The sequence below is a fragment of the Neopsephotus bourkii genome, unplaced genomic scaffold (assembly GCF_033783945.1).
Source record: "Neopsephotus bourkii isolate Nb327-2 ecotype Australia unplaced genomic scaffold, CSIRO-AGI_Nbou_v1 NB_234, whole genome shotgun sequence".
In the NCBI taxonomy this organism is placed as follows: Eukaryota; Metazoa; Chordata; class Aves; order Psittaciformes; family Psittacidae; genus Neopsephotus; species Neopsephotus bourkii.
In genome coordinates this window covers 3,006,091-3,030,080 of record NW_026900744.1, presented here as the reverse complement: position 1 = coordinate 3,030,080, position 23,990 = coordinate 3,006,091, and the positions used below count along the sequence as shown (strand labels likewise).

Sequence of the window (23,990 nt, the reverse complement as noted above, 5' to 3'; positions counted from 1 at the left end):
GGTCTCTAGACGCAGTGCTCCACCTAACGGTCCAGTACCACATGAACATCCTCCTGGTGGTTTTCATTAGAAGAGGCATCTAGGATCTGGCATTTCTATGACAGCAGTAGTGATTCCCTCAGGAATCATCTTTAGAAAAAAATCAAACAATTTTTCATCAAAACTTCACCATGAGCAACAGTTTTACAGGTAAAGCAGACAGTACAGGTATGCACTATTCATTTAGAGTTCAGGTTTTGCCTTTCATTTAATATTGTGGCACTTGAATGCTTCTGTGATGGGCACCTTATAGATGTCTGCAACTATAAAAACACAGCAGGTAAGGTGGAGTAAAAATACTCAGAAAAACAGATCTGGAAAGAGAAGGAATATACTTCTGTGGCACAGTTTACTGGGTAGAGGCCCGGGACAGAGGCTGTGACTCCCACAGCCTATTCCCAAGTCTGACTGACAACTGAATTACATTATATGAGTCATGTATCTCTGCATGTTCATCATAAGAGACGAAAAACCCTAATTCTTGCATAAAGACTGAGATTATAAAGTGACAAGTTACAAAGTATATTGCTAATATTACCACCATTAGCATTCATGAATAACCAACCTTAACATGAAAAGATTTCCAACAACCCAAACCCCAGGTGTCAAAACAGCAAGTCATTTACAGACTGAAGAGAACAACCATCATGTCTTTCTTGTGCTGAAAAGAGAAATAACCATCAGGCTTGCAGAATATTCCCCACTTTTCCAAATGCTCTCTCCATGCAAGGCTACAGCACTTGCTGGCCTGTTCTATCTCCTTTGCCACTATTTTACGGCTCTGTATATGAATATCTTAAATTCTGAAGTCTAGTGGAAGCATAAGATTTCACTATTTTGACCTGCAGGTACAGTGACTGAAGACGGAGTTTTTACTGGTTATTCAAGTAAAATATCTTGAAGTGTTTGCTACCAAATTCATTAAAATGGTCAAAATCTTCCAAAGGTGGATCTTTATTATTTGTTAACAAAAGGAACACTTGGCAATAATTAACACCGGAGAGGAATTATGGATGTGGATTTCTTGTTGCCAGCAAAAATGCTCCAGGACTATGTTAGCTTGGCAGAGGTCAGTAATAACATTCATATTTGAATTTGTCCTATTTTGACAGATCAAGCAGAACTGTATCTCCTTTTATTTTTTTTTTTTGCCTGGAGTAGCATACTTACAGTAACTCTTGAACCCACTGAGCAATTTCAAGCTATTAGGCAAAGGGTAGTCCCCTCCAAAATAAGATTCCTTCACTTTTTATGAAAACAGGCAAATCATTCAAGGAGAGAGAGACTACTAAAATGTCTCCATCAGGGGAAAGTTTGTAGTATGAAGTCACAACTTATTAAAGATCAGAAAACCTGTACTTGCAGCAGGCATTATTTATCTTTCTGCTAACAGAACTGCTTATTCTAAAGGGGTGCATGGTATTGCTGTGCTTTCAAGATATAAGATGAGAAATTAATTAAATGCCAAAGTAACTGTTTATACATCAGAAGTCAAGCAGACACAGGCACTAATAGGGCTTTCTGTGTGCATCAGGTAAGCTGCCTTCTCTCCAAACACCCACCCCACACAACCAAATTCTTTATGCTCGTTTGTGGGTCAGAAGATAGCACATCTATAGAATGAAGAGTAAGTCTTGGAGGAGCAAAGCAGAGCCAGGCAAAATGCAGTCTTTGCCAGAAAGCTTTTTACACAAACCTCGCATGCCTCTGCTGGAAAGGAGGTGAGAGCTTTGCATCTGGCCAGTGCAGCTGCCAAAGCCACCCCAAGAGTGATAGAGAAAAACATAGAGGAGGAATGCCAAGGGCAGCACAAACGTCTCCGCCAGCACAAGAACGTGACACCAAGTGAGGAGCACAACTGCTTGCCTCCGCCTTGAAAATGGCATGCCTTTTGATAAAGTAAGTCAGGATGAAGGAACAACTTGCCTGGACACATTTTCTTACACATTTTTAGACTATGTAAAAAGAGTAAGTGACCAAAACACTTCTGTCTGCACCTATAGCAAGCCCAGTGGTAGTGTGAAAGCTGCCAGCAAAAGTAAATGAAATCTGCATTGATGCCAACCACAGTCCTCAACTGAGCAGAATATTGCAGAGCTTGGCAGCTGGGGTCTCTGACTGCCATTCAAACAGGTGGAGATGAGTACAAATGAGACCTCAGTATCTGGTGATTCCAGAGCCAAAGAATCAATGGATTGAAATGGTAATGCCAGAGACTGAAGAAAACAGTAAAAAGAACAAATGGACAAGAGTGAAGCTAAACTAGGACATGAACATCCAACGTACAACAGAAACCCTTGCGTCTTTCAACAACTAAATGGCAAAATCATACTGTATTTTCTATTTGTATTTAGGTCATGGACTTTTTTAAGGCGTAAAAGCACATTAGTATTAGAATAGCCTCTGGAGCAGATAAAGCACATTAACTCTGCAATTCACTGCAGATACAACATCAATGTTGTCATGTATCCATTTGCAGAAATCCAGATTATTCCTTCCTTTGATCCCTGAAAAACAGAAGCCTCAGATGCCTTTGAGAAAATACCCTCATCAATATCGAAGTACTTAGAGAACAGTCTACCACAGGGAGGGGAAAGTACTAAAACTGGAAAATGAAACATTTGAACTGCAGCTTTCCACTATGTCTTCTAAAACAAAGGAGTATGGGAGCACTGCAGAGTCCACAGGGAATAGCAATCAATTTGACAACTTTTACCTTTAGGTCTACCATTACATCACAGCCCAAGATGGTAGTGAATGAAAGTTATGTCCATCTGTGGACTGTTTGCTGGCACACCAGTTTAGGAAATGCATTTGTGGCACCAGCCCCATTCATGGCTGTCACAGCTGATGCTAATTTATACCCTTGTTGACAGCCTTGGGGAGAAAAGACCAGAATGGGCATAAAGACCGGATTGCCCTCCTCCTCCTTTTTCTCCTTCAGGGGAGGAGTTGAGGCACACTGGGACACAGCTTGGCCTGCCAGGGCCTTCTTGAGTCTGTTCTGGGCACGAACACAGCAAACTCCACTGCTGAAAACTTCTGGTCTAGATGGCTTTCTGCAAATTCATTTACAAAGAAGAAAAGAAATGGAAGGCCAAATTTACAACTGGAGCCTAGGAAAGACATTATAGAGGTAGCAATTTGTCAGCATTCAGCATATTCTCCATTAAAATTCAAAAAATAATGCAGACCCCCAAAAGATTATGGATAAGAAGTACAGTTTATGTAATGTTATTTCTACTTCTTATGCACAGGAGCATCTTTCTTCTAACACTGTTCTGGAAGTGTTAGGTTACCCTGCCAAATTTTTCAAGTCTGACGCTGAGAATAAAAGACCAATGCTGTGATGAAACTGAAGAAATATTCTCAGACATTTCAATGTACCAGCTTTTTCAGAAGGTAATGACTTTAGTGTGTCATTGAATAAGGTCTTCACACTCCAAAAGCTGGTATCTAGTGTGTAAAAGACTAGAGCCCTTATACAACTGAAGAGTAACCCTGGAAGGTGGACCATGTTTATACTATCTAGGGAACAACTGCTACCAAGTGAGAAGTTGCAGAAATAAATCTGCAAAACAGAGTAGAATTTCTGGGGTAAATCAGTCTCTCATTTGGCTTTACTTCAGATTTCTATCAAATAGATTCTCTCTTTACAGACCATCTAAGGAATCAAAAGTAAACAGATGAATGAGTAACAGAAAAATCACCAACTTTTCACTGTATTCAATCCACTCCTGGATCAAATTTTTCACCGTCTCTCCCACTGCAATCAAATAAATACCTTCATACTGTTCTGTAAGAAGATACAGAAGTTCAAGGGGAGAAGATAAAAAGTGCTTCATAAGAGCAAATCCTCTAAAATAATTCACATAAAAGAAACCAAAAAATGCATAAAAGACAGTATCTCTGATACCTATCAAATACTTCCTGAAGTCAGATCAATCCATTACTGAGAATTCCTAAAAACCAAAGCATTATCATTAAAGAAACGTGCTGGTGACCATCCAACCTACTGCCTTATTTCCAATACCAGTCAATACCCATTATTTCCTGAGAAGAGAAATGCATTTGGCAATGGGGTACTATAGGGTGCTGGGACACCCTGAGTACCAAGCTCTGATGCTTGAAATGTACAATACTTCATGGTTTTCCTTCTGGGCTATAGAAAATATAGCATATACAAATGCAATATTAATTCAAATAAAAAAATGGAAAAAAAACCCTTGGGATCTTGTTTTGCCAGTTTTAAGAGGGAAGACTGTTTCTAGATGCTCAAGAATACACCCACAACAGGCTATTACCATACATGAGATGCAACACAGATACTGCAGAATACCTACTTAAACGCCTAACAGATCTCACGGCAGGGTGAAGCCTTACATATTGCAATTGCCACATTGCAGGGTAGTGATGTGGGAATTCTTAGAAGGCTAGTGAACCCATAATTCTGGTATCATTTTCCTTTCTGTCCTTTCTGATTGTTAATGGCTCTTTTAAAATGGTAAAATATACTTTCAGGTAAAAAAATTCAGGACATGAGCACATATTTAATCAACAGATGCATTAATAGCATTTCTGAGGGGCTTCACATGTGAATATCAACACCATTTTGTTTCTCAAGTGCAGAAGTCTAACCTTCTAGTGATAACTATTAAATATCAAAACCTAAAATAGGAAATATTTAGATGCTTGTCTTTCCACATGATGCATTACAATAACAGCTGTTATTTTACTTTGTTAACAGTGATTTTTCTCTCACTAAACAGAACAACACTAAAACCAATCCAACATGAGAGCATTTTGGTGGTGCCTTCAGTTAAAGAGATATTTGTGAGAAACATGTTTGACAGCTAGAAAGTCAACAAGACATTTACTTCCTCCATGTGACATCCTAAGCATTTTAAGTTTTGAAGCCAGTCTCCTGATTATCTACACTTCTCATGCTTTGGTTCACATCAGAGAGCAATCCTGGAGCACACAAAATGGATTCCCCTCAGATAAAATTAAATTAGAAGAGGTGCTCCAACCACCAACAGGCATTGAAGCCACAAGAACAGATTAGAGCTGGTCTAATGTAAAAACCTCAGAAACGTATGGAGTACGTATGACGTCTTCTACCGCCAACTGTTCAGCTGCAAAAAACCACTTCTGTCAGTCCATACAAGTTGCTAATCTAAACAGAGTTTGAGCAACACGAGTTGGGATTAGATCCAAGTATTTCTGTCAATTGTCTCCACTCCAGAGCCTCTTTGCATGCTCAGAGTAAATGTTTTCAGATACTTTAGTTGTACAGGGCAAAGAGGAATGAACATTTTGGTACTTTTCACTTCTTGTTGTAGTGACATAAGTAATCGTTGATGGGAAACAAAACAAATACTGCAGACTGTTTTGATTCCTGTCAAGGCTGTTATTACACTGCTTACATATGAAAAATCCTTCTTTTTCTTTTTTAGAAAAAAGTTTCCAAAATATATTGTCTGCTGCTTCACACTGCTGTTGTCAAATAGTCCCGACTATCTCTACATTCCCTCTGTCACATTCCAGCGTATGGCAGAGGATGGATTAAAATTATCTGGGATTTCTGAACTGAAACAAAACATGAAGCCCCATAGTGAATGCTGTTATTCTTTGGGGGCATCCTGAATCTTTGAATCCCAGGTGCTCTTCATAACCACTGTAAGGATGAGCTGAAGCAGCAGCTTTTTTCTATTGTATTTGCAATAGAAAAGTGGGGTGTATGTGTAACTTTACACTCAGGCACAGTGACATTCATTACTTTGTTTTAATTGTTTTGAATCTGAAAGTTAAATTCTATTACCACCAACACAACTTGAATATGAACTCCTAAGAAACACTCTTATTTGTCAAGTTGGCTGAGCAAGGACAGCACTGTCCTTACAGGGATTCCAAATCAATCCTACTCCAGGTGGTAACTGCCACTACTAATAAGGATTTTGTTTGCAATTTGCTGTGCGTTTCCTCAGGATGTCACTTTGCTCATCAAGCAAGCCTGCAGGCACTCACTAAACTCCAAACAATATAAAGCCATTAAATTCTTCTGCCTTGTTAAGGGGAGACACAAACTTCCAACCACCTAAGTGAAAGAGGCCCTGTAAAGCCGCAAAGTAACGCTCGACTTCATGCAACTTACTTTTTTTTCAGTGTTATTAGTTTAGCCATGTGAGCTCTCCACTTTAACTTCTGTGAGATGCTGTCAAAGCTCCAGGTCTGAAATAAGAATGATATGGTTTCGTTTCTGAAGCATGCCTGCTGTTTGCTTCTTCTATGCATCCAACAGCTCTTTCTTTTCTGGACATTGTAATGTAGCCCAAAGATTTCTAGCTGTATTTCATCACATTGGACACTTTGTTCAAATTGGAAGAAGATGGCAGTGCAACAGAAATGTCATTTTTGGTAGACTGCTGAATGCTATGCCTCATCCAGCCATTTTTGTTTTCTTCTCATTTGTCTATATAGTCCTATTAACTTCTCAGTACTTCAACAGCTAAATTACTATGCTGCATTCCCAGGTTGCTCTCATTTTTTATGTATTCCTTGCTTAAGACAGCATGAAATATTTTTACTAGTTTACATGGTGTAATTGCTCACCTAAAAGTAAAGAAAAAAAATCCACTGAGTATTTGAGAGCTTACTCCAGAGCTCTACTTGTACGTGGAAACTACAATAAAACTTCACATATTCTATTAAACTGACTGTTAACACTTCTGCCTGGTAGCATTTCTAACTATACCATTCTCTACTAGAATAATAACTCTTCTCTTTGATCACATCTTAGTAACACTCAGATATGTTTATCTCCTTTGACTAAAGGGCAGATCTTCTCAGAAATCTGTCTCTGACACTCGGCCCATTTTGACAGTGTCTGAGCATTACATAGAGATTCAGGGCAAAACATAACTGTAAATTATTTACTTTCTTGAATCTAAACTCAGATAAGCAATGATTTCATCCCTCCATAGTAAGCAAGTTCATATCATTTCAGCCAGCCTTGGAGACCAGTCCAGCTCATGCACCATCCAATGCAGTTAATATTCCTGTAAATGCTATGCTTTAAAGTTCATATCATGCTGTACAAAAGACCTTTGCCTGTTGCCATGGGATTCTGGTCCTGATTATGAGAGATACACAAAATATCTTTTGACAGTTCTTTGCTGTAAATATGTTCTTGCTTCTAAATTGACCCCTTATTTTGTGCGACATAACTTCCATTTAGGCTGTTGATTCTCTCATTTATGTAGACGTGAACACATACATGCATGAAAGGCTGCTATACAGCAGGTAAATCACGTATGAGTAAAAAATAACTTGGATCAGTTGCTGTTCTAAAAAACATACACACGCTCCCAGTAGACTCAACCTACCTTCAAATGCTTATCACATCTCCTCCCTGCCTCCTTTTGATGAGCTGAATAGTGTTTAAAGTCTTATACTTTAAAAATGTTTTCTCAACTCCCTGATACTTCAGTGTCTTTTCTTTCTAAGTGGATACGAGAAGAGCACACGTTGAGGTATGTAATATTTTGAAATATAGTTTTGACACATACAGTTTAATTACTTTCCCAAATTCATACAGTCAGTACCACTCCACTAAGCAGGCTTCAGCTGCATTCCTGGCTTTAAGAAGCAGAAATCGGGGGTTTTTTTTGCTGTATTGGAATGCATATTGTGTCAATGGATCCAGCCCATTAAGAGATCAAGGTTGCACTGCATGACTAACCTCTCTACAACTTTCTTTACCACTCAACAGTGATGTTTTAATCACCGACAAATCATCATTAGAAATAGCATTGGGCCCACTACCGTGGAAATAAACCCATTAAAATGAGCCCTATTCAAGTGAGATTCTCTGGTGATGAGTGATTTGTGAGATGTGTCACTTGACTGATCTTTAACCTATTTAATACATTCTGTATTTTGAAAAAGTTGGAAGGTACTAAATCAAACACCTTATAAAGATTATGCAGCCAACTTTATTCACTAAATTTATAACATACTCAAACGCTGAGATGGATTGTTTGACAAATCCTCTTTCTCATGAAACCCTGACTGCCTTTCATTAGTGTTTAACTTTTGCTAACTAAACCTTCATCAGTCTTTTAATTACTTTCCTGGGGTTTGTTGTCGAAATACCAGTCTGTGCTAACCTAAGTCATGCAAGTTGCCTTTCTGAGTATTTGCACAAAGAAATGGCATCCCCCATGTTCCATAATACATTCATTTACAATAGCATTGGGTCTGAGTTTATCCCAGTACCTCCAGGACTCCTGCACAAGAAATGTCTCTCAGTCGGCTGAATTCGGAGTGTTTATCCCTAACAGAGATAGAATAGCATCATTTTCAGTTATTCCTGGACATGAAAGCATTTCATCCCAAGGTGACAGAAAGCAAAAGAAACTCCTACTGAGCACATCTGCCTTTTCTGCATCGTCATTATGAATTAAAACCTGTGTGGTTTTAGTCTATTTAGAATAAAAGAGAACCTAGCAAATATACTAAAACTGGAACTTTTAGTTTTGCTCAGGTGGATTTTTCCTTCATATCTTTTGTTTCTTTTTTTTCCTCTTTATTTTTTTTCACCCCCCATCTTCTATTTATACTTGATAGCTATTTATGTACCCCATTCCTACTAGGGCTAACTATTTGAGTTTTATTTTTTAATACTCTCTTCATTGTTTCACTGAAGCGGAATGGATTTTTAGCTAAAGTTGTTTTCCTTCATGTCAAGGGACGTGGCTTTGGAGATATGCAATTTATACATTTTCTTAAAAAAAAAAAAAAAGAAAAGAAAAAGAAGAACAAAAGCACATTTTCTGTCCAAATATTTTCCAAGAAATTTTTACAGCTGAGGGAATTTAGTCCTTCACGACCATAGTAGAGGTTGCAATCGCCTTGTCTTCACACTTAATGAATATAAACTTGTTATGATCCCTGGGCCAGCAGTAACTTGTATTTTTTGCTGTATTTATCCATCATCATGTGGTTCAAAACACAGTTATGCAGCACTGGCTGCAGCATTTTTTAACTATTAACAAAAGCCCATGAACTTTAGAAACTCAGTTTAAGTTCCATTTACACTAGTGTCAAATCCTACAGAAAAAAAATCACATTTCTACTTGATTTCTTTTCAGATGGAAGCCATCTTACTGATCATTCTCATTGTCTTTCACAGTACTTCTGCTATCTCTACCACCTATTTTGAGAATAGTGTATTGTTACATCTAATTTGTTCTTTAGTTTCCCTGATATTCTCAAATACTCTGCATTTTTGACTGCTTTTGTGCTCCGAGCAGGCATTTGCAATGACTCTAAATGTCACTCCTGAGGGGTAAAAGCTAGGTCAATACTGCTGCATAGACATTCTATATAATGAAATATAATCCTGGGAGCAGTGGCTGGCTGTCTGGATTTCATCATCCGAGGCAAGTCCATCACAGATGAGCATCACTCTTGCCAGCCACATTTTAAGGAAATCAGGAATGTGCAAGTATTCTGGCTCTGGATCCCAAATAGACCATCTGCCTGAGCTGCCTGCCCAAGTACTAAAGAGAACAAAAGTTCACTTGTGTGTGTCTTCTCCGTGTTTCTTAGCAATGTCACAACAGCACAGGACAGTTTGGGTTACAATAAAAGAAATCAGGCCATATTACTGGCAGTATTACAAACATATTTGTAATTAAACTTTACAGCATTTGCACATGCATCTGAACTGGGCTAAGTGTCTGTTCTCCAGCAAGGGAACATTTTGAAGGTAATATCAGCATGGACGCAGTGTTTCTTTCTGGAACTGATCGTCTATGAACAATGGATACGATAAAATACAGGAGAAAATGTTCCAGCTTCACCAGCCATTGGTCTGTGAACCACTAAGCTGCATCAGGCAACACAATGGTATCATTTAAAGTTTCAGGAACACACTGAAGATTTCCAAAGTTATTCAAGCTGTTTGCTGGGTGAGGTTTGAAACTAGTCTGGTGAGCTCTGCAATCTAATGCCCAGCTTTTCAACTGTTCGTATCGATATTGTTCATATAAACAAGGGCTCTTTTTGCCATTTAACTTGTTAAAGAAGGAGCTAAATACACAAATATACAACATTTTAAACCTAAGTGTCTCTTTTGCTGTTGAAAGTGGTAATAAGGTTTGCAAGAAATAAGAGATAAAATATGCAAACATTTGAACAAAAATATAATTAAAATAAATTAGAGAAAACTCCTGATGTCACAGCTGGCCACTGGTGCCAATTGCCCCCTCACATTTCATCTTTAGGACTCAGTTGGTAAAGGTATGATATGCTATGTATCAAACACCAAATGGACAGAAGCTGGGAGGCTCCTCCACTCCAGCGCTTGATATATCTCACCCTTGGTGTTGAGAAACTGTCTTTTCCTGGGATAAGAGACTACATTATCATCTATATAATGATGCATCTTTCTTGTTTCATCCAGCTGCTGCCTTCGGAAGAACTGGACAGCTAAATGGACTTAAATAGATTATATTCTAATTAATAATTAACATTTAAGGCAGATACACAAAAATGGCTCATAACCAAATGAGAAATAAAACCTTTTTTTAAAAGCTACAATTAATTCCTTCTAGAGATGAATTGATAAGAAATACAAGCAAATATTTAGAGACATTTATCTGCACATTGAAATAGAAGCATTTTGACCTGAAAAAATTACAAAAAGGTTCCTAACATCTGGTCCTCCTTGATAATAACTATTCTTCCATGGTACTCAAGGAAAATGATGAGTAGTGAGTACATAACAAAGCTGTCTTCTACCCTAAGAAGTTTGCTTTTCCCCCTCCACTCCTATTTTTTCCCCTCTCCTTGTCTAAAAAGTAAAGAAAATGTATGACATGAAGCCAGTGTAGAAAAGGAAAAAATAATCATAGGGTTCAGAGGGGAAACCATTACATCTGTACTTAGAATCATAGAATAGTTTGGATTGGAAAGGACCTTATCATCTAGTTCCAACCCCCTGCCATGAGCAAGGACACCTCACACTAAACCATCTCACCCAAGGCTCTATTCAAGCTGGCCTTGAACACTGCCAGGGATGGAGCATTCACAGCCTCCCTGGGCAGCCCATTCCAGTGCCTCACCACCCTCTCATTAAAGAATTTCCTCCTTATATCCAACCTAAACTTCCCCTGTTTAAGTTTTAACCCATTACCCCTTGTCCCTATTCTCAGTGAAGTCTGAAAACAAGTGAGATTCAACACCAATGAGTTCTACAGATCCTGTTACATCAAGTATTGCAGGACCACTTTGCTGCCACCTTTAAACTCAGGGCTGCCAGGCTATGAATATAGAAAAGGATATTTCTTGGCATTTGAAGAGAAAACTTTTATTTATTTTATTTTAATAAAGCATCCTTACCCTTGATAACCCCAGCAATGCATTCCAGTAATACTAAGTTCAAACCTTAAATTTGTATTTACTCAACCTCTTTCTAACCAAAGAGTTTCCTCTTCCCTCAAAGCCATAGCTGCTTTAATCCCAAAGCCCAGAACAGAATCACAGAATGGTTTGGGTTGGAAAGGACCTTAAGATCATCCAGTTCCACCCCCCTGCCATGGGCAGTGACACCTTCCACTAGACCAGGCTGCTCCAAGCCTTGTCTAACCTGGCCTTGAATACATTTCAGCACTGACAGCAGGAGCCAGAGCTAAGTTAGCTAAAGCCAGATCTGCTACCTATCATGGCTGATATTACCTTCTACCTCACATCTCCACAGATGATGTTTCCCTCTGTCCTGCATGTTTCTGAAGCAACAGGCACTATGAAGCAGTATGTCCCATCCTGCCTCTTGACATACAGTATTTTGGGTGGGAAAATGTGGAGGATGCAGTAAGAGCCTCCTTCTGACATATGCAACAACAAAAATTATCCAGCACAGGAATCTTCTTTTCCACTGAGCACCTGGACCTCTCCTGACAAGATCCTGCCAGCTCCATGTGATCATTGCTCCCTGCCTTTCCCCCCCTTCAGCATCACTCTGCAAGTTCCATCACCAATGCTGCTCATTACCTTAAGTGACCTTCTCCTCCCTCTCTAAAGTTGCCTCGTGTCAGGTTGGAAGATTCACAGGAACCAGTGACCAAGAAGTCTCCAAGTGAAGACTACCTAGCAAAGTGAGAGATTTACCGGCTGATTGATCCTTTGATACCACTGTAATCAGCAGGATAACAATAAACTGTTATCTTGTGCCAAAGTTTACAGGTCAAACTGGCCAAGATGTTTCAAATGGAAGCTGATAGCATTATCTTTGAACAAGTCTGAACGTGAAAAGAAACAGATCTTACTTTTTAAGGCTGTGCTAAGAAAATATCTCTTGCAGAAAGTGAATAATAAATATACTGCATGCCATAGTAATGTCCATGGGGGGAGGTAAGGGATTGCTATAAAACACAGTATCCTAACTACTACAGATGTTGCTGCTAGAATTTACAGCTTTTTCCGCATGCTTATCTCTCCTCACCAGTTTCTGCATGTTGAATCACATTCAAACATGGGCCATTTTAAGCCATCTTTTTGTTATTTGAACCTTTTTTTTTTTTAAAGCTTCAATTAATTTCTTCAGTGCTATTGTGTAAAGTTAAATAGATTCGAGACCTATATTTACAAACCACATGCAGTCCTATTTTGGCACATGTAAATTACATGCAAATACATTCTAAATTAGTTTGTTTCTCACTCCAGAATTCTAATCCAAAGGTTTTGTTTTTCAAAATTTAGTTTTTATTCTGACATGTTTACAAATGAGTTTGACTCTGGAAAATAACTTAATAAACTGAGGGTTAGCTATGCAATTAGAGGAGGCATCTGGGAACCATAAAACCTGGAAAACAGTATTTACATCTTTTGTACACCCAAGATTCCCTTTTTTATTTCCTCCCTTAAATTCATCATTTCAAAATATTGCAGTTACTTTTGTATGAGGACAAACAAGAACTCATTTTTATAACCAATGACCCCTCTCTCCGATGAGCAATTCATGGGGTAGCACTGGATAAAATGCACAAAGTAGAAGATTTCATTATAAAAAAAGAAAATGAAAAATAACTGAATTAACATTGATCATGACTTTTCAACAGCATTTCTTATTATTACAGCCAGGCAAAGTCTCCTGTGGGCAGTAAAGCTTTCCCATGTATTATTAGCCCTCTACAGAAAGCTATGAAAAGACACAAATCTGTTTTGTCAAAGGACAGAAGAGCATTTAGTTATAAGAGAAAGTATGGTCATAATCCATTGTGGGATTAAAGGTGAAGAAAACAGAACTATAACACAAAGCCTTAAGAGAGTAATACTCCTGCAGTTAATTCCTGAACACTGCAGTAGAGCTGCCTGGTTTGTGGGGAGAATACATTCTCAGGGCAACCTGACATCTATATGGTTTATATTTATTAGTAGCAGCACTAGTATATGGCATCTCTATTTGTGGTAGGTACAAATGCCCGCAGCACCATGGTTCCTGCTTTGAGAGGCATTTGTTGAGGTGCCACAAGTGTCCAGGTGGCTGGGGTGAAAGGAAAACGCTACGGCAGAGGTGACCCTTTGCACCTAAATGCAGGGGGCAGAGGGATGGGAAATGTCTTGCTTGGCTGTGCTGCTGTGGGCAGTCCAGCCCAGAGCCCAAAGCAGCTGCCCCAGGTACTCAAACTACACCATTTAGGATTTCTTCCTGGTATATAGAAAGCTATTTTAGTACTTGAATAACAAAACTCAAGCCCATCCACTGGAATGAGGGGGTTCAGCTCAGGATCACACACTAACACAGTGCATGAAACTGTTCTCAGTGTCAGGTTTGTCTAACCTGTGACAACAATTAGGGGTTTGGTCTGAGTATGAGACAGCTTAAGTGTCTGGATCACATCCCAAAGCAAATCTGCACCAGATCTAAATGACAAGATAAGGATTCCTTTTACATTCAACCACTGGACCTACACCCTCACAATCCCTGGGAGGAACAGCAAGCAGGTGGATATAGCACAGGGGACAGCAGAATTTCGCACTGCTCTGGGGTTACCTGGAGGATGGTCAGGAAAGTCACAGTCTCTACAGATAATCTTGTTTCCTTTCATCAGTCTAGAGAGGATAAGGACAATGGATGCAGCTGTGAAACAGGGCAGATAATATAATAAAAACATCAAGACTAATACAGTCCTGTGCTGTCTCCTAGATATTTCGAACACACTTACTTTCATTTTGATTTGTATGGCCCAGCAAATAGTTTCTGTTGCTCTCCCCAGGCTCCATTGCAGACCTTATTCCAGACTCATTTCCCCTTGCCTTGCTGCTCTGCTAGCACTCTCTGTCCTAGCACTGGTGTACAGATACTACAGCCAGCTATAGCATCAGAAGCAGACCGCGGTGTTAAAAACAGTATTTCACCTTCCTTTAACCTGCTTTTTAAGGACACTGCAGCGATGCTACTGCCTAATAGTATGCACGTTATCTCATTTAGCAGCACCTCAGATAACTCTCTCCAATACTGCACAGAGCTGTGTGATGAACAAGTCACTTTTCTGCCATGGGTTATCCTGCACTTTCAGTCTGAATCACAAAACCATCACACCTTCCCCATTCAAATCTCTACTAAAAACCTCAAAATAATAATAAAGGCTCTAGGTTATCCTTTCTTGTGGGTTTCCCAGTGACCCCGTCTGACTGCTTTAACAGAAATGTTATGCATATCAAAAAAATGAGCCCACTGGCAATTCTTAGAAACAAATGAGCTAAAAAAAAAGAAGCTTTCTGTGCAGTTCCATCTCCCCTCTTCCTCAGTCCCATCTGTTGAAGCTGTATAATGATCACTGTTTTCCCATTTTCTGTACATCAGAGACTGAAGAAAAGGAGTAGCAAAGATGTGCAGGAGTCTATAAGGTGACGAAGACAGTAGCGGGCAGCTTCTCAAAACCAAAATGCAGTTCTGTTAAAATTATCTTTTATTTTTGACATCCTCTTTCCAGTTTCCTGCCCGCTGCCCCTTGCTTTGTCTATGTAAGTCACCAGCTATTCAGGGGCATCTTGGCGTCACACTATGCATCCAGCTCAATGACATCCCTGTGGACTGGGATACGTGGGTGCTACTAAAATAGAAATGAAGCACAGTTAGTTGTATGTGCCTGGCTAGATTAAAAAACAAGTCACAAGCAAAGGTCCAGGTCCTGGTGCAAATCAGCAGCACTGGAATGACAGCACCCTAAAGACTGTGACAGTAAATAAAAACATGACAAAAAATTAGGGCTTATTTATCTCAGGTACAGCACCCAGATAACATGGGCTGTCAGCATCTGGACCCACACTGGGGGGTCTGCTGCAAGCAGCACAGCTCTGCTAGTCAGGTCTCTGCTAGCTCATTCATTTCTGCACTGTACTCCATTTTTTGGTGTCAATATAACCCTCTGCTATCTTCTAGGTATTTAATACACTGATTTTCACTATGCCATATTCAGGTCACTCAGCAGATAATTAAACAACCAGAAAAAAAAAATTCCTAAGTGAAGAGACTGTTTTCATACAGATGCCATTGCAAATTAAAATTTCATCTGATACTCTAGAAAGGGCTTCTGGGGGAAAAAAAAGGAAAGGAAAGGGAAAGGAGGAAAAAAGAGAGAAAGGAAGGAAATGAAGGAAAGGAAGGAAAGGAAGGAAAGGAAGGAAAGGAAGGAAAGGAAGGAAAGGAAGGAAAGGAAGGAAAGAAGAAAGGAAAGAAAAAAAGAAAGAAGAGAAAAAACAAAAAAAGAAAAGAAGAAAGGCAAGAAGAAAGGAAAGAAGAAAGGCAAGAAGAAAGGAAAGAAGAAAGGAAAGAAGAAAGGAAAGAAGAAAGGAAAGGAAGAAAGGAAAGGAAGAAAGGAAGGAAGAAAGGAAAGAAGGAAAGGAAAAAAAGGAAAAGAAAGAAAGGAAAAGAAAGAAAGAAAGGAAAGAAAAAGGACATTATTTTATGTTTTCCCCACACTTACACAAAAAGTGAAGGAGCACAATACACCTGTGCATGGAATTGCTCATTTCCACTCTCTCTAAATGAACCAGATGCTCATTCTGCACATTGTGAAGTAGACCAGAAAGCATTACGTGCAAACATTTACAGCATAGGAAGCCTTGTCACCTGGGATACTTGCTGCTTCTGAAAAGTCTGATCAAAGATAAAAACCAAGACAACTCATTGTAATCAATTATGCACAGATAGTCCTCAGTGTATGTGCAGTTCATAAAAATAATACTAAAAACATAACGCGGATTTACATGCAGAAATGAAATACGGACATGGACAGAACACTAATCTTCTGATCAGTATCGTCAATTGACAATCCAACCTCTTTAAGCAAGTCTCTGGCTAAAAAGCACTTCCTTGAAAAACATTCCAGCCTTTAATTGCTCTCGTTTATAGCAGAGGAGCTGCAGAGACACAGCCCAGGACCCTGTGAAGGTTAGACCAGGCTGCAGTCAGGGAATTAGCAATACAACAAGCTGGACGCAGGTTTTATTTCTGCATAAGCAGAGATATTAATCCCCCCACACATCCGAAAAGCACTCACAGTGCAAAGAAAGCCATTAATTGATAATCTGGCTTTCTAAAGAGGGACTGCAGTACACGGTGGCAAGTCAGGCTCCCTATATATACTCCCTCCTATACATACATTGACCAGAGGCAAAGTCCAATGATCACCCTCCCACATTAGTCACTAAATTCAGAAGGGAAACTGAAGATGTATTCAGGTTTCAGGCATGTATGAACACGCCATCATCCTTGTCCTCACCAATACCAAATTCGCACTTCAAGGTCTTTTTTATGTCTTTTTCACTCAGACTTGTAACAGTCAAGGCAAAGAATTCACATGGCAATGTCAAGCCTTTCGTGAACTTTACACCCCTCCAAAGCTGTAAAATATTCCTATTTCCAAGTGAGGATTTATTCCTGTTTTGTTCTAGCTGACATCCTTTCGTCACAGGTCTTATGCATTTTTGCCTAGGTGAGCCCCAAAGAGTATGCAGTGACTTAATGAGCAGATCAATTACTGTTCATAAGAAAAGATACTGTCTCTTTAAAGGTTATTTGAAGGTTGATTGCTATCTTATTGCTTATATCCTGCAAATCTATTCAGCCTTATGAATGAATTTGACCTTTTTATACTTACTGGGAAAAAAAAAAAAAAACAGAACAGAAGTTAATTTAGAGCTCTATAATGCAACACTTTTTGCCAGAGAAATGAAAGGGCATTCAAATCGATACCTGCACAATAACACTCTGATGAATGTTTGCACCCAATTTTCTCATTTTGCTAACTTGAGATTGGGCATTTTGAATAGTTCTCAAAGAACATATTCTTTATGTGCTGTGAAGTATGTGGTATTGTGTCCAAACAATGCTAGAGGATAATCATTATAGGAGTGTCACTGGGCCTGAAAAGGTCAGTTAGTTAGAAATGTCAGCTTTCAATGCAACTATGCCGGACCTTCAGATGTAAGGATCCAATTAAAGGGACATGCCAAGGTGCATGGAAACATCATGGTGACCCATAATAATAATAAGTTATTGTGGAAAAGCTTGATATTTTTCTTCAAAAGTAATGGATTATCCTTTAGAATATCATCTCTGCAGTCTTATTTTGACTTTGCAAATATCACTTATTCTACATGTATCCAAAAAAAGGTCAATTTTTTAAAATGCAAAGGTAGAGATGAAATGGCCTTACTAAAAGTAAATACTTTGCAACTAAATGGGAAAAAATTCCCATTGCATTACCGGATCAAAAGTGTCATTTCAATAGATCTCAAAACTGTGATATTTGAGATGGGTATAACTGATGTTTGGGGAGGCTGATAGGGAATAGGTCAGGGAACAGGCAGAAAGATCTGGGTGGGCTTATTCTCCTGGGACATGTGAGTAAAGACTGTCTTCACAGGGAAAAGGCAGTGGAAACAGCAACACTGTTCAGTGAGTATGTAGCAGTTGTTATTCCAGCAAGCAGAGAGGAGTAAGTAAGAATTAGGAAGGTTCTGATCTGCACAAATGAGTAATTACAAGCAACAATATTACTTCTCCTTATCACAGCAAATGGAAGTTCTTAGAGCCCTTAGATACAGTAAAGATGAGCAATTGGATACAATAAAATTTCCTAATTAGCCTCAGGGCAGCTGAAACCAACCTAATGGCATACAAAAAGAAAAAGAAAGCCCTCATTTTCTCTGCTCTCTGTCAGTCCATCAGCCTGCTGAGGTTTCAAGTCTAGAACAAACTTCTTCCTGTAGTTTTTAGGTTCAGCTAAGACTGACAACATGGGAATTTCCCTTTTTGCTGAGACTTTAGCATGTATTTGTATGGGAGAGAAATTTCTGTACTATGCGTTCAAACAAACCATTTGGGGTCTATTGCCTTGCTGAGCAATGAGGTGCTGTCCCCCTAAGTTATTTTACTATAGCGGGACAATGGCTGGGTTAACACCCAGCATCTTAGTGATATGAGAAATAGTTCCACTCCATCACTGAGCATTACCAATTATTACTGGAAAGATAAATAATTTATTTCTCTACCACATTTCCAGATAAAACACCATGTGAAGCTTCACCAACAAACACGAACAGTAATTATGTTAGGCTGTTTCAAAACTCGAACACTATCCCTTGACAGATACTTAGACAAAAATCAGTGTACCCTTAATTAATAAGTACTAGCAAAAATAGTACCAGAGTTTTAGCAGCAAACAACTTTCTGTCACATTTTATTACCTTGTATCATTTTTACTAATACCTGTCTTATAGCTTCATGACTTTGAGTTCATATTATTTTCATGCTTCAATTAGAAAGAAGTAGATAGCCAGACTATCCAGGAAGGTAATGGAAAAGTCTTGTAGCAGGGCTTAGTGGTGGAATTTATAGTTAAATGAAACTTTGAAATGTACCATAAAACTTCTCCTTCCCTTACGTAGTTTTACTTGGGGTCTCATAAGCAGTAATATGTAGAAATGCAGAACTTAATCAGCTAAAAAATATAGCAAATCCCACATATCACTTTATGCAATGCCAGGAAAGTAGAAATATATTTTCCTAACCAGAGGAAATTAACTAGGCAACAGTCCTATATCCATAATTTAAAGCAGTAAAATATGTATGGCAGAAACTAAAGCCACCTTAAAAGAATTCAGGGTAGCAGTATATCATGAATTAATGAATTGGGGACATTTTTAGAGCATGCAGCACTGATGATATTAAAGCAGGGAGAATATTTCACCACATAAATGAGTCCGATAAATACTTTTAAAATCAAGGTTTTTTCTCTTGTTTAAAAGTGTAAAAGCTTAAAGATTAGGGGAAAGCACACAAAAAAGCCATTAACATTTCTGATCAAATCTCAATGCCACTTCAAAGAGATTAGGAATATCTTGCTCTGTCCTTGCATGCAAACCTCTAATGTGGCCAGAGAAAAATGTAAGTAAGCAAAAGGCAGGAATTATGGAGTCAGCTCTTACTCTATTGCGCTGAAAACAGAATGAAAGAAACTTAAAATACTTTATATTCCATGCTGTAGCCAAGCTAGGCACAATGGAATATTCAACTACCCCAGGTTTTTTAAATGCAATCAATTTACTGCTGCCAAATGTAGTAGGTTTATATACATCTGGGAAACATGCACCTACGGTGCTGATGAATTTCTCCTGACATTGCACTGATTTCAAGAGAATGTTATTTTAAATTGGCAGTAGAGAGACTGGTAGAGGAGGATAAAGCCCTGAGGACGGCTGAATCAAAGAGAATTTCAAAAGAATTTTCCTGATGGTTCTTGGATAATATCACATGTTAGCTATTTTCAAAGCCAATAGTTTCCAACAAACTTCCATTTATGGTATCAATTATTAAAAAATACTTCAGTGGGAGATGAACTTACCTTACTGAGAGGAGAAATTGGAAAGCTGTGTTATTATCGTAAACACACGAGATGCAAAAAGCTTTATCTCCATGGAAAAGCTATAGAAACAGGGGTATTTTATTTGCAGCTATTGAGCGGTTACCACTAAATGTGATGCGATTGTATACACATGTTCAACGCGTTACAGGAACACGACCACATAAAAATTCAGGGCAGATCCTCAGCTACTCCGTGCAGCAAGGCCGAGCTAAACCACCTGAAGATTTAGTCCTAAAACTGACTAGAAAAAAAATGTTGAGGACCCATTTTGGATCAAATTCAGAGGTAAAACTAAGTTTAAAGAAAATTTAAATTACCCAAACTTAAATCTCATTACACCCCACTCCCTGCCAGCACGTCCCTGCCAGCTACTAATCAAGTTTTAACATCCTTCCCCCATCCCACTGCACACATCAGCTCTAACTCTGGCACCCTGAACCATACAGCGTGTTACAGAGTAATTGTAACTCACGTGTCAAGAGGCAAGAAGAAAGGAGTGCGGCGAGAGCACTGATAGATTTAACTTAACATTCCTCCAGCTACTCAGCAGTAACGCAGAGCACTGAACTCCCTCCACATTTTACATGGGTGTCAGCAACTTCAAAGGAATATATTTGAGCATGAGGGAGTCTGGCTCGCTCCCAGCTTATGCATCATTTGTGTCTGGCTGTTTCTGGAGACCGGCAGCAAAGCAAAGACTTCCTCCAGTTTGGGGCATGTTGTGGGGCTTTCCATAGCTGTTTTCTTAGGAGCACTGGACCAGGTCAGCTCTGTACGTTGCATACAAAATGTGTAGCTGGAGCTGCAGCTCTCACCCTCTGTATTCCTTCCTTTTTCTTCCCTTACCCCTCCACCTCCCAATTTTTTCCAGTGACCTCAGTCCAGGTTTCATATTAATGATCTATACATGCTCAGTTTAACATACAAATGTGCCTTTAAGTCAAGAACCTGCTCAGACACATTCTGCAGAGCCACAAGCACATTTCTCAGTGTTTGGAAGCTATGTGGAGTAAGGCAATAGGAAGGGTGAGTATTCAGGGCATGAGGATTAGGCACTCCTACCTATGCATTGGTGATTCCCAGGGAGCCATGCAACAGCCCTGGCCCCAAGGAACAGCACAACTGCCATGAGGTAACGTTAAGGTTTCCATCCCACAAACTATCATTTGACAACACCCCTTAACTGACATTAATGGCATTATTTTACCTTGCAATTAATCTCATTAATTGGCTGATGAATTTCTGGATTTTTTTTTAATGGCATATGGAGAAGAGCTGCTGTAATACCTGCAAGGGATCACAAAATGGCTCTTGACTAAACATACAAAAAATGGTTTGAGAATTTCACACACACACAAAACCAAGATGGTATTTGTCATGACAGGAGAGCACATCACAGAGGTCACCTTTGGTTTTTAAGTCCTTTGTCTATTCTCACAATTAAGCAATAGGGCTTTGGTGGCTGATACTGCTTGTGACACATGGAGGACTTTCATACTATAAATAAGGCCGAGTGACCTCCTCCACAAACGAGGGCTGCTTGCCTGTGGCAAGGTGGAGAAGAGGAACAAGTCCCAAAGGATTAACAGGTGCAAATAAATAACCCAGTCCCTTATTTGAATCAGTACATTAAGGGATGACAGTGATTATAGCTGATATCTGCCATCATAACCGAAACCACGACGTTATAAAAGCAGACTGTTGATGTCAGATCTTAGACCTTGGACTCAAAGAATGGCATATTTTAAAGCTGCAGCCTCCAAAGAGAGATAAAAGCCTCAAGACTATAAGTTATTTTATTTCTATATTTATAGGGCCCAAACTAGACCCTTTAATCCACAGGTTGACATTTTCTAATCCTACTAGGAATTAAGTGCCTAACTTTTCCAGCCTCTCTGAAAACTCTCAGCCTGAGGTTCTTAGGTAAGTTTGGCCTGATCCAGCATCATGCTTCTTTTGAAAATACCTTGACTGCAAGCAAAACTGTAGGTACTCAATTAGAGAATCATGACACAATTTCTTTTATTTCCTGTGTAGCTAATGATTGTAGATTTTTGGCTAAATATCAAAGGGCAAAACTTGCATTTTGGTGAAAAAAGCATGTTATGAAAAGCGTTTCTTCCCCTTTTTAGTGTAGTCTTCTACACAGTTACTGAAAGCTATTTTGATCCTTCCAACTAATTGCTCTGTTGATTTAGTAGATTGCTTTATTAAACTGAAAGATCTGAAGTGATAGCTACTCACTATGATCACATCTATGAACAAACTCAACTTAGTCAACCCTTTCACTGTTCCGATTATTACTGTATCTGAAATTATGAGGAAGGTATCATAAATTTGCTTTATGAAAAAGTCTTGTACTTATTTTGGTCTCCGACCCTCTTTTTCTCTTATTAAAACAGAGTCTGTAAACTTTGGTGCCCTTATGCAAGACCTGAGTGTTTATTATGATGAAGACCTTCAGAGATTTTTTTTGCTTTCCTCTAGAAATAGGGAATGCTGAAGATAGGAAAAATGAAAAATGTGCCATGTTTGTCCTTGAAGTTAGTCAGAATAGTGACAATGGCTGTATCACAGTGTATTGTTGCTTTTATCAGCAAGTGCCCTGAGCATACATTAACATAATTGCAAACTGCATGAAAAGTGAACATGCAAAAATGTGATGCAATTGCCAATAGCCTCAAACATCTGGCCCAACAAAGTGTTCCTCCTCCTTATTTTAATTCTTATTATTTTAACAAGGTTAGTGAAGGAGAAACCATGTCACAGATTATATCTACATTTAGAGTGTCAGAACAATTATTGATGCAAAACTGTTATCCAAGCAAATGTGTGTCACATTTTGTTCGCTTCCCATAACACCTGTTCATTTTGCTAACACATTATTCCCAGTTAAAGCCAGGACTCATTAGGCCCAGTTAAAGCCAACCTGAAAGCTTAATACATACATACATCTGAAAAATTGAAAGAGTTAACCAAAACATAGCACCACTCAAGCACGGTGTACATCTGAAGCTGGTGGGCAGCAAACTTCTGTAGCAGCTAATGGAAAGAAACTGAGCCAGAAAAATGGTAATAAATTAAAAGCCATCCAGCCTTAAGAGCTGAGATCAAAGAGAAGCACTATTTAAACGACCTGCATTTCAATCACGGTGCCGAGACCTTCAAAACTCACTATGCCAAAGAGCCCGATGCTTTCACAATACAACACATTTTGGGTTATTACAGTGGGCAAACGACAAAAGCCATTATGAGGCAGATCACTTAAGGCACTTGAATTTTACCCAAATATTTTCTGACTTACTTTCGGGCTCCTTGCCCTCAGCCTGGACCTCCTGTTTCCCACCATGTGCACACAAGGCCACCGTCTCCTTACTCCCTGAACTGCTCACTTTTACCACCAAGGAAAGTCAAACTCACATGTCTGTGATACTTGAACACACATTGCAAATTCGAGGGCATCTGCCCTGCAGATATACCACTAACTGTAACCCCAGGAGGCTTAAAGAAATATCAGCACTCAAATTCATAGAGTAAAGGTCTGAAAAGGCAGCTCTGTGAACGGATAACTGCCCGGGGCTTTGCCAAGCACAATATAGCTGTCACTTGTTATTACGTGAAAGATTTTCTGGGGAACAGTGTTTTTCATTTTGCATGTCAGAGACAGGGGAAAAAACACATTTAGACAACCATCTCTTTAAGAAAAGAGAAGAGAGCCGTGCGGTAGAGCTCACTTACCAGGGCTGGTTATTGTCAGGAGGTCAAGCTGCCGTTTCTGCTGAAAAACAAATTATAAAAGGAATTGTTAAAATGGGACTAATTTTAGTGGGTGAGCTTAGACCTGCAAAGTAAGTGTTCTGACATTTATAGCAGAATTAATTACAAGTTACGTGGCTCACAGTAACTCTTTTGGATGGGATCCACATATACTTTATGACAAAGAAAAACCCCTTGCTCAGTCCTTTTAATGTGTTTTTATTTGCACTTATAAAGTGTTACTATTTCTTTTTT

The 23,990-nt window shown here is 39.0% G+C and overlaps 1 protein-coding gene across 9 annotated transcripts in view; it reads right to left on the bottom strand.

The window, feature by feature from the left end:
- Nucleotides 1-23,990, bottom strand: part of LOC133207734 (BEN domain-containing protein 5) — a 965,731-nt gene that overhangs the window by 423,399 nt on the left and 518,342 nt on the right. For 7 of the 9 annotated variants that reach the window (XM_061344850.1, XM_061344847.1, XM_061344853.1 and 4 more), the window contains one exon: nucleotides 23,718-23,757. In XM_061344850.1, the coding sequence (XP_061200834.1) occupies nucleotides 23,718-23,757 (40 nt within the window). The remainder of the gene's footprint in view (nucleotides 1-23,717; nucleotides 23,758-23,990) is intronic. The other 2 variants (XM_061344851.1, XM_061344846.1) reach the window with 1 other exon arrangement.